The sequence below is a fragment of the Punica granatum genome, chromosome 4 (genome assembly GCF_007655135.1).
Source record: "Punica granatum isolate Tunisia-2019 chromosome 4, ASM765513v2, whole genome shotgun sequence".
Taxonomy (NCBI): Eukaryota; Viridiplantae; Streptophyta; class Magnoliopsida; order Myrtales; family Lythraceae; genus Punica; species Punica granatum.
Window position 1 is genome coordinate 16,774,616 of NC_045130.1, and position 12,378 is coordinate 16,786,993.

Sequence of the window (12,378 nt, forward strand, 5' to 3'; positions counted from 1 at the left end):
AAGACTATCCATATGGTCTAATTTTGAATCGGAAATTAAGAGTAATTGGATTGAGGATCATGGCGGGTGCAGAAATGAACACTGACTAACTGTAAGATACAAAATATGTCTTTTGCAGCCAGACGGGTGTAGCTGGCAACGCGCTTCTCTCTCATTCTTGTCTTTTGCTATAATAATGGAAAGCAAGATGTCACTCCATTCTTATCTTCTGCATATATAAAATATATTTTTTATTACACGAGAAAATATCGCGATTGAAATGCAAAACGCACGGTTCATTTGGGAAAAAAAACTGGCCGGGGTCTCTTGTGGCCTTCCTTCCTTTAGATCATGGTGACAATAAAAGGAAAATCTTGGTAGTCTAATTATATGATTTTGAATGAATCTTATTGGCCAAATTCAAAGTCTGTCCCCCTCCCAATTAATTGAAAGGAACTTTAATTATGAATTAAAGAACAAAAAGTTAATTATTACTTTGATACTCGAAAGAAAAATTTGTCATTGCCTTGAGTCCCACAAAGATATTTGTAAATAAAATAATTCTTCAACATTCATTCTTATCAGACAAATTAGTCCTTCATTAAAATGACAGTAAAAAGTTGCTCGTGTCACTTTTATTTTGGCTATAATAAAAATGAAAGTGAAGTTCATATTATTTATTTTTTAAAATTTAAACCAATATATTGTAAATTTAAGAAAATTATTCCGACTTTTCTTGTAACTTAAAATCTAATTAATCATGTCCACACGCCCAACTCCGACTAAAATTAGAAGCTGTCCCGGTGGCAAGCCATTAGACACTCCAACTAGCTGTAGGTTACCGGTAGATATACTTACACAACGCTAGCCCCAGTTTGAGAGTTTCAAAATGCGCCTCGTCTAAGTTCATATGGGGTTGATAATCGCAAGAGGTTTGGGGTGATGGTGTAAAACCATACATTACCACATAGTGTTGGAAGTTGAGAATTAATTATATGCATCTATATATATATATATATGTATGTAAATTACGAGAATATAATTTAACGACAGATTGAACCGCTTGTGGGTGGACTTTAATCACTTATAGAGCAGGAGTTCGAAGCTCACCACAAATACTTCGTTGCCACAGCAACCCAAGCTGATGCCCAAAAATGAGTGGCTAGTAAATAGAGAACATCGCATAACTTGACAAAATAGAAATAGATATTGATATTAGAAAAGTGTGGCGTATGTTAATTTGATAGTGAATATTATATCTCCCTTAAAATTAAATCACAATTTGGAAAATTAATCATACAAGTGTTTATGTAATTGACGGGCCTTAATTAGCTTTTGGTTTCTCCTGGTGAATAAGACAGACATTTGAGGAGCATCCAATGCAAACTAATTTCTCAGCATAAAAATAAAAAAAAAATTAAGTTAGTTGAGAGGATCATAACCTTGGGAAGTTGGGAATGGCAACGTTGTCATGCGTCTGTCTGTTCGTCCATTGATGTTGTGTTTGTGGATCATATGAGTAATAAAACCACAGAACGTGTAAGTGGCATAATAAGAAGTATTATCCTACTTGTATTTTGACTTTCAAGTTGTCTTATTATCAACGACAATGACTCATTTTGTATGATCATGAAAAATTGACTAGAATGTGGTGCCAAATGCAAGTAGATCAAGCACAACATGTAGAACCGACATCGTGTAGCCGGACTTTCCTGAATTTTGACAAGAATCGCACGACACGTTATTCAATACCCATGGAAATATAAGATTCTATAGCCCGAGGGGAAAACAATGTTGAATGACTCTTCCTGACACTTAATATTACAGAGTTTGCGGATATGTATTATAATATGCATGGAATATAAAAGTATCATTCAGTGCAATCTTTGCGTGTGGACGGGGCAGCAACCCTCATCCTTACGAGCTGAATGGCACGATTAAAAATAGTCGGAATTGTATTTTTCTTCTTATGGAGGACTCATTTATTCCTGATTTTGCATCCGCATTAGTATACGCATGTACTTGGTCCGTATATACAGGTTATCAAGACGATGATGTCCAGCCATCTATGCCCATTAAAAAGCAGAACCAATCCAACTCAGATTTCCATACCATCATCGCAGCCTTTCGATGACGCATCCTGGCAAGAATATGTTTCTCCATATTGACATACGAAAAATATCTGATCCGCTGTCTCTCCACTTCGCAGCAAGCGTTAGCTGTGAACAAAGGCATATGTAGTTCAACCTCGCGATTTCCGTCTCTTTCCCTGCAGTTTACTGTTTTGAAGGTTGTCTGCATTTCTCAGCCTTCCAATTCACCCAAAGGAAAGGCAAATTCTATCTGCAATATTTTTCTGTTAATGGTTTAACGGAAATGTGTTACTTGGTTTGCTTACTTAAATCCAAAAACCGAGAGCTTCCTCCGCGCCATTTATTCTGATTTTCATCTTAACTGCAAATTCTCTTAATCATGAAAACGATTCTTAATCAACCGGCTCGAAGATTAGGACATTACTATAGCATAGATTTTGGTGAGATCAACACAGCAATCAACAGAGTGAGTGAACATAAAGGATCAAAGAGACTGGGTAATCTCAATAGCTAAACTGAAGAATATGTTATCATAATTATAAAAATAAAAATTGAAAAAAGTTATAATTGAACTCAAAATGACTTTACTCCACTATTAACTATGAGCCTATCCATAAAAAGAAAAAACAAAAAGAAACTTCGAGCGTTTTACATTGATTGGCACGTGGATATCATTGTTGTGCAGTAATTGTTTCATTAATATTCAGTACTAAGTTCAACACCGCACATTGCGGGGTCCAAGCAGTCTATTCAAACATATAGAGCTCATTCTTTATGGGCGTGATGAGAATGATGGATGAATAATTAAAAATGAAAATTTTAATTTGTTTCTTCAGCATTTGATCAAAATCTAATAATATAAGAATTGTTATTTTAAGCACTTATTCATGGAATAGATTAGTTAGGATAGTCGTCAAACCATTTGAACCAACCCAGATTGATTATAAAGTAGTGTTACTATAATCTTATAAGGATTATTCTAGTCACAAATATATTATTTGTAGTAAGTATATTATTTATATGCTTATATCGTTACTTCTCGAATTACAATAATATACTATAATTGTTTTTGTTAAGCACCTTTATTGTTATGTAAAGTACCAAATTAACCCTACAACTAAATTTTAGTTCGGCACTATTATTCTAAAATATACGGATGCTTGACTTTATCATTGAATTTAATGAAAACAACCCATTTTAATATATTATTTGTTGCTATATGAAAAAAAATAGAAGAAAGAATGGATAAATTCAATTAGAATCCAAAATATCACAATAAAAAATTCTAACAAACTAATATCACTCACTTCTCCTTTTCATTTTTCACTATTTTTATATAAAAAAGTTGCGGGGTATGATTTTGGAGAAAATAAAGCAAATGAGTATGAAAATGATACCAACTCCACTTTTGCAAGGTTGACATGTTTTGGTTAGCTATATATATAAATATATGTTAAGTTATATATATATATATATATATATTCAAACTACACTCACGATATCGTCCAATGTAAGTGTTTTTCCTAAATCCTTAGCTCATAGTGAAGTGTCCCTTCACGATACTGCACTAAAGCTTATACACGAACCTCGAGTACACCTCACGTTGAATTACATAGATTGTCATAATTATTTTTTAAAATTTCCGTGTGCCATTGTTTTATTCTCATTCATTTGATTTTGATAAATTATTTCTTTAAAACGAAATTACAAAATATTTATTTAAAAATTCACATAAAACTGTCCGAACAACACCCAGACTAAAGAGCTAGTTTTGAAATTCTTTTGAAGGACGTGAAAAGAAATTAAACAAATAGATAAAAACGGAAAAAAGATAAAACTTAGTTGGAAAATATTTAAAATGAGGAAGAAATGGGATACAATTGAAAAAAAGAAGAAGAGACGCTTGGCATTTTCTCATGCGTAGGACCTCAAACAAGAGAATTAGTCTATATATAAGATAAGATATCATCATATTATACTTTATTGAAAGAACTTATTTAAATTTTAATAGCATCCATCATACTGTACCTAAAATAATTAGCGCATATTTTTATCGTGCCAAAAAACATTGTAAGAAAGTGAAATAATTACGTATACCATACCAAAAATGTTACTGAAAAATGAAATCTACATGTGGAACTCACCTAATTTTTAAAACGATGAAAGGACAAGGCATGTGTTTTATATGCTAGAAGACAAAGGCCATTATGGATTCCATTGTCCCTCGTGAATAATTTGATCCCAATTACCAATGGATTAGTTCAGACCGAGGTTTGGCACTTTGCCCATTAAATAAGATTTCGTGTTTGAATCTCGTAAATGAAAAAGATTCATGACTAAAGAGTTTTATATTTTAATGTGTTAACTCAGTTCGGACATAAATTAGCTCTGAATATTAGGTCGCCAAATAAAAAGTCTCAGTCACATATGCCACCCCATTAATTCATATCTTTTATACGTATTTTATTTTAGGATGGCATTGGACGGGATTTAGGACGATGATGTCTATCCTAGAACCATACCCGTTAAGAAAAGTATATTTCAAACCCTTCTCAAGCCCATTAAGATTATAAGGAAAAATTCTCAAATCCTCTCCACTAATTTAATAGGCACCCACTACAAACTCGTTTTTTCGCCCATAAATATATTTGACAAAAAAGTTTCTACGGACTTATCATAATATCTTATTTATACAAAAGATCGTCTAAAGTAACAAAAAGTATTCAAATATAAAATATAAATTCATTGTGAGTAATTGTTCAAGAAAAGTAAACCATAACATTTATATAAATTGATAAAATGTTTGAGAAAAACAAACCACAACAATTATAAGTTCATAACAAGTTCGGGAACAATAAACCAACATACTTACATAAGTTCATGACATGTTCGAGAAAAATAAATCACAACATATATAAGTTCATGACGCGTTCAAGAACAACAAACCAATAACACTTAACGATTCATAACGTTACATAAGGTTATTTTATAAATGTGAGTAATAGGAAGAGTAATTTAGTAACTTCACATTTAATGAGTTTAAGACAGATTTTGAGGTAAATTTTTTAACCCTTCCCAAACTCTACAAGGTTTTGACTTTAAATCCCCAAACTCTTTTCACGACTCAACGGGTAGAACTCGTTAATTACCTATCAGGGTTTCAAAGGGGTAAAATATCCATTTACAAATGCTCACTGTTGTTTGTTCGCCGAGCCGTGATGTGTGATCAGTAATTTCGACAATTCTCCCGAGCATTTGGGACATGCCAGTCTGAGTTTGAAGGAGCGAGCCGTGTTATTTTTGCATGGGCCGAATCAATCTAGAGACCATGTAGAAGAAAACCCAACATAAGGAGCCCATTATGAAAGTCTATTATGGAGATACACGTATACATGGGCGTGCATATTCAACAGAGGCGGTGGATTTTGTTTTCCTTGACAGCCAACATGTGAAAATCTCGTGTTATCTTTGATTTTTGGAAGTCGGGTAAGTCGGATATTTATCCGATTTTATTTGATATCTTATTTTTAGGCGATCTAAATAGTCCCAGTAGTCAATTTCCTATTTAATATTATTTCGATATCTCGTAATTATAGGCGTATCCATTTAGAGAGATATTTTAGGGTTTTATTGTAACGCCTACAAATACGTTTCTTCTAGTTCATTGTAAGTTTCCCTGACCAACACATCAATCGTTTATCTTTTCATTCCCGCACTTCAGTTTGACCTATCCTTGAGTTTTATTGCACTTTTACCTTTCAAGTTCCCTACTTTCATCGCACTTTACTTATTCCACGCTTTCAATTCCTTACACCTTACTTTACCGAACCTTTCAATTCTAGTTGTCTTTTCCCTCCAAATAATTCCCCGTGGGTCGAAGTACTTTCGTTCTTGGAGCTCCCGGGCGTCAAGCTAAGGATTTTCAACTTCTTCGGCAACGTATGCCGAGGCTACTCTTAAGAATTGTGGTTCACTTATATAGGTGGACTTTCTCAAGTTAAGACTCAGCATCTTGAATTGAGTTTTTAGCCGAGATATTAATAAGCAGGCTCTATGGCCGCTTATTTTGTTTTGAAGTCGAATTCGTGTTCGTGCACGGATATTTGGTGGAGAACTCAAAATGGCTAAATCTCTGAGCCCTGAATCGTCTGAGGCGCACTATCTTTTCGGATTTGAAAACCTGGCTGTCGTTCAATACCGCAGACTTTCAAGGACCGTGGTATACGCTTTGAATTAGTGGGGCCAACTAGTGACACGTCAACTCTTAAAACCTCTTTTTGGTGCACTTGCAATCACCACGCACGTGGTTGAATTGATGTCTTGACGTTTTTCGACCTGATCAACAACTGTCATCCTTACTTATTGGCACATGGATCCAGGACGTGGTTCATATCATTATTGTACAAGAATTCTTTATTATATCATCAGAATTATACTTGTATAATTGAAAGAATTTATTTATATTTTTTTAGCGTGGATCATACTTATCTAAAATAATTAGCACATATAAATCGTGCCAAAAACATTTAAGAAAGTGAAATAATCACGTATGCCATACCAGAAGTATATATTACTAAAAAAATGAAATTTTCTTTTGGAATTGACCTAATATTCAGAGAGATGAAAGGACAAGGCATGTGTTTTATGTGTTAGAAGACAAAAGCAATTATGAATTCCATTGTCCCCCATGAATAATTTAATCTCAATTACCAAAGGAATGATTAGTAAGCCGTACTTTTAAATAAAATTTCATATTTGAATTTTTTAAATAATAAAAAAATTACGATTGAAGAGTTTTATTCTTTAATATATCAATTTAGTTCGAATATAAATTTATTGAAATTTATTGAAATTTCAAATATTAAGTGATCCACTTAAAAAAATCTCAATCACGTATGCCAATCCCATTCATATCTTTTCCGTGTATCTTTATATATTTTATTTTATTACAAAAAGGAAAGGACTATCAATTAAAATAATTACAATGATTATGGAAATGCGGGCCCTCTAAATCATGGCGCTCTGCTATCCAAGTATATGATTTTGAACGAATCTCAACAATCATAAGCATTTAAAAAGAAGGCGTGACGCGGCATATATGCTTTTGTTTGTCAATTAAAAAATTATAGATGTGATTTTTATGATTGAATTAACCATATTTTCAAATTAACATTTAGCATTTATATTTCATTGTATTAACTTCGTGACCTTCTCATAATATCATAAAAGTTAGTTGCATTAAAAAGGCTCAATTTATCAAGTCAATTTCAAATTTATTCCTACCATTGCCAATTATTATTGCTAGAGAAGACCTATTTTTTTAGTGTGTATTTTGATATATGAAAATTCAATATAACTTACTAATTCAATTCTAGTTGAATTAGTCCACTAAATGTAAAACTCTTCCAACATTGATTATCTCCATTTACAACACCTACTACTTCAAATGTTTTACTAAAATGTGTGACCTTTTAGCAATTTTATATTCATCTAATTTTTCTTGATTCTTATCTTTTTAGTTCGACTCTTGCTAGAATTATAGTGGTTTACACCTGTCAATCTCGGTGGCTTTTTCATAATCACTGTTGAGGTTAGAAGCATCTTTAGAGTAAATAGATTATTTGGTCTCTGACTTTCGACGGTTACTTCAATTTAGTTCTTCACTTATTTTTTGCATCAATTTGATCCTTTAGTTTGTCAATTTGCATCAATTTAGTCATTATTACATCATTTAAGTCCCTCACTTAACAAAGTTGCATCAATTTTGTCCTTGTTACATCAGTTGGGTTCTTCACTTAAGAAAATTGCATCTGTTTGGTCCTCTAATTACACTAATTTGATCCTTTGTTGCATCATTTAAATCCTCCATGGCATTATGTTAATTTTAGCTGCTGATGCCATTAAATAATGTGTCATTATTACATCACTTTGGTCTAACGTTACATCAAATAATTTTTTTTTGTCATTTTTTTTTCATTTTTTCATTTTCCACCCAATATTGGGAGCTCCCCCTCAATTTAGGGGAATGAGGGGAGTGAGGAAGCCCTACCCGAGCTCCCACCAGACCTCCCTCATTGTTCTTCTTCCTCTTCTTTATTTTTTTTCCCTTTTGTGTGGAAATAGAAAAAAAAAAGAAAAAGAAAAAGAAAAATGAAGAATATATTGATTTGAGAGACCTATATGATGTCCACATTTTCGAATGTAGAACAACGTTATATCATATGGTGAATTGATCTACCAAAATGGTCCCTCACAACTTAACGGCAGTTAGACACCATTAAGCCAAAAACGCCAATCCGAAATAAAGGGACCCACTTGATGTTATCGTGACTCATTTGATGTACAATTTTATCTTTATGGACTGGATTGATGCAAAATGGGAAAGTGATGGGCCTAACTAATGTTATAAGGGCCTAATTGATGCAAATTCAAAAAGTGAGGGACCAAATTGATATAAAAATAAGCTAGTGACTAAATTGATGTAACCATCGAAAGTCAGGGACCAAATTATCTATTTACTATTTTATATAGGTAAACATAAAGATCAAAAGTCTCTAGAGACCTCAGTATAAATTCAATTAGACAATGCTGATTGATTTAATAGCTCTTTCCATTTGATAGATAGTAGATTATCTTTCCAAATTTTAAAAAATATTAATATACTTTCCTCAGATTTATGCAGTTCTAAATTATTAAAATGAGAAAAAAAAAGAAAGTAAAAGTTGAGTCAGTCGACAAAAATCAATAAAGATCCATAATAGTACATAAACCACGAGCTTATTTTTGTGACAATCCAAATGCTGAACTGATTGCAAATATTTTTACGTAATTAATCCGTAAATTATATTGCCGAATGTGTTGATCCCACTCCTATTAGAAAGAAACTTTGACCATGATCACCATTCCACGTGAATCATGAGTTTACCACAGCATTCTTTTTTTTTAATGGACCTTCTTTGTAATTTTGTTTTGCCACTAACGCATCCTAAAAAAATATCGTTTGAAAAGGATTACTTTGTCCAAGGAACTGTAATGTACATACATACAATGAATAAGCAACATAATTCACTCTCCACATGGTCGAGTTTTACCTAAAATATAGGATTTTGGCACCCATTGGAAGAAACTTCTTGATTAGAATAAGTCGATAATCGAGCAAAAATTAATCTCAATTAATAAGAAATAATAATAAGTTAAACAATATATATGTATAAGAGCAAGTGTTACACTTAAACTAGAACTAAAGAAAAATATGAAAATGGAAATAATCAATATATATGGAAGAGTTTTATTCCTTAATAAATTGATCCAGTTTGAACTAAATTAGTCATAGTGCTTTGAGTTTCCGATACCAGGATGCATAAAAGAAATGGTAACGTTATATTTGTACTTGTTTTTGTGGTTGAAATGCAAGCTTGCTAATGTCCGATCATATCTTTACTATATCCATGCAGTGTAATTAAGCTTAACAGTTTACCGTCGGTACATAATTTCATGTTCAGTTGCTTCTGACATCGACTTGATCATCATGCTGCATGAACCACAGTTGCTTGACATGCCAAAGAAGTACGATGTGTCGATGCCATTGATATTGCAGATCTCGTAGTCACCGTCTATATTTCTCAATTTTGACATACAGTGGGTCCAAATTATAAATTATTATGAGAGACGCATGATACAATAATTCAATTGCAGATGGCAGGCAGAGAGGTGATTTGGTTGAATTACGAGGGGCATTTCGGGAACTTCGGCTGACTACGATGTCGGCAACCACCAAATCTATGTCCTATCTCAATGGGTCCCTTGGCTTGGCTTGGGATATTTCTCCCTATAAATGGGACATGCCTCCGAAGAACAATCATCCCATACCAAAAAACTAAATTCAGTTGACGATAAAAGAACTGAATTGAGCTTCTTAGAGGAGAAGATATCATAAGTTTGGGAAGCACCATGACTTTACTCGCATTTGTTGCTTTCATCAGTCTTTTCTCAGTAAGCAGCCATGTCTTACACAGTTATATATATATATAGACATATGTTTGTGCATACATGCATGTATATTATTCATTCGTATATCCACTGGTTGGTTTAGGTCACAGGTTCGATACTTAGTGAGAACTATCCATGTCCATTTATTAATTATTTAAGATTTCTATTTCATTGTATTAGCTCTTGGACCTTCTTTATAACAAAAAAATATTATTGTTTTTAAATTTTACATACCAAACCATTCCGTATTAATTCCTTCTTGTCAATTACATGCATTAAGATCCATTAGTAGTATGAAGAGGGAGTACCAATTATATCATAACATGTTCATGCATAACATACATACATATAAATATATATATATATATATATATATATATATGCACACAAATGCTTCAAGCCTATATATTTGAAAAGAAATAGATATCGCACATGGGGATTTCGCATTTGTTTTCCATGTAAAATTAGAGCCTATCAATCGGGCTATCTGGCCAAATTGATAGGCACACCCTAGCTAGCGGATCTATAATCGTCCGTCTCCTAATATTAAGGAAGAAAATATCACTGAACAAACAACTCAAGAACCAGCTTTATTATGTTGCCGGGATCATGACATGATATAAACCCTAATTCTTGCCATTGCAATACAAGAAATAGTTAATTAGCTTAATCACATCAACTTCTTTTTGGACGACTTGCAGATAGCAACAACCATTGGAGAAGCTGCAAGGAAAGACCCGGGAGAGTACTGGGTGTCAGTAATGGAGGAGGAGCCGATGCCTGAAGTCATCAAAGGACTCATCGGTGCTCTTGACTCGCGAGCTGAAGAAGATCTTCCTCATGATCATTCCCGTATGCATCGTAGCCACAAGATGACCAAAAACTGTGAGATTGAGACCTCTGGTGATCGCAAGGAGAAGAAGCCCTATGCCAAGGACATCGAGCCCAGGCCCAACGTATCAGCTTATGGGGACGACAAAGTTAAAGTAGCTGGACACGATGAGGAGGAGAAAAAGAAGTTCACTGATGAGTTTGAGCCAAGGCCCAATGTATCAGCATATGGCGACGATAGCACCAAGGCCGAAGAGAAGGAGAAGAAGAAGTTCACCGATGACTTTGAGCCTAGGCCCAACGTATCAGCATACGGGGACGATAGCACCAAGGTTGAAGAGAAGGAGAAGAAGAGGTTCACAGATGACTTTGAGCCTAGGCCCAACGTATCAGCATACGGGGATGATAGCGCCAAGGCCGAAGAGAAGAAGAAGAAGTTCACAGATGACTTTGAGCCTAGGCCTAATGTATCAGCATATGGTGACGATAGCACCAAGGGTGAAGAGAAGCAAAAGAAGAAGTTCACAGATGACTTTGAGCCCAGGCCAAATGCATCGGCTTATGGTGAGGACCACGTCAAGCTGAGCAAAGAGGCAAAGAAGAAGCTAACTGATGACTTCGAGCCGAGGCCCAGCATCACTGATCATAGAGGCAAAGAAAAAGAGGAGAAACCATTCGCAGGAGATTTCGAGCCGAGGCCTAATGTGTCGGTCTACCAAAGCTAAATTAATCAGCGACTAGACTACAGATGTACGCAAGTCTAGAATGATCGAGTCCGATAATATAGTATTGTACAAGGAGCAAGAATAAGCGTTGAGAGTGTGCTCTCTTGTGAATAGCAGTGTTGTCATCTCATGTGTATGTCTACTTGCGAACGTACCCATCTCAACGTCATAGTAATGGTATGTGTTTTACCTGGTATTTTGAATTTAGCTTTTTTTCTTTTTTTACTTGAGAGTATTTTGGTCGTCAGTCGTCTGTATTATTAGAAAATCTTAAATGAATTTTTTCCTATGGTATCAACACAAAGAGCTCATTAATTCTTGCGACCGTCGATTGAGGTGCTGAGATATGATTCATTCTAGCACAGTAGAAACTCTCCTTTATACTTAGTTTAAATACGAAAAAAAATGGAGGGAAAGGAGGGAGTATAAATACAAAAAAAAAATGGAGAGAAAGGAAGGGAAGAGGAGAAAAAGTTAATTGTAAGGGGAAAAAAAATCATACAACTTTCCCTCTCCCCTCCCCTTCCGTTTTCTCCAATTTTCTTGATTCAAACGGAAAGTTTAATATAGTGCAGCCTAGACATTAAGCGCGTATACTTTTATGATATGTTTATCCATATGGTCTTTAACAATATGCAACTTGTGACATGGTGCCACGTGGTATACCCGTTATACTCAATAAAGTATTGCTAACAACAACAAAAATTTAAAGTTTTCTCTATTCTTTCTTCAAAATAAAGAGAAAAATAAAACTCTTTTAA

At 34.1% G+C, this 12,378-nt stretch overlaps 1 protein-coding gene across 1 annotated transcript; it reads left to right on the top strand.

Moving 5' to 3' along the window:
- The first annotated feature begins 9,916 nt into the window (after positions 1–9,916).
- On the top strand, positions 9,917–11,915 carry LOC116202416 (organ-specific protein S2-like). Its single transcript, XM_031533960.1, has 2 exons — positions 9,917–10,064; positions 10,763–11,915. Exons 1-2 carry the CDS (start codon positions 10,023–10,025, stop codon positions 11,615–11,617), a joined length of 897 nt encoding a protein of 298 aa, XP_031389820.1. The 5' UTR covers positions 9,917–10,022; the 3' UTR covers positions 11,618–11,915.
- The last annotated feature ends 463 nt before the right edge of the window (positions 11,916–12,378 follow it).

Coding starts and splice junctions, on each gene's coding strand:
- LOC116202416 (XM_031533960.1), top strand. CDS start 10,023: ATGACTTTACTCGCATTTGTTGCTTTCATCAGTCTTTTCTCA. Junction 10,065..10,762: donor CTTTCATCAGTCTTTTCTCA/GTAAGCAGCCAT, acceptor GACGACTTGCAG/ATAGCAACAACCATTGGAGA.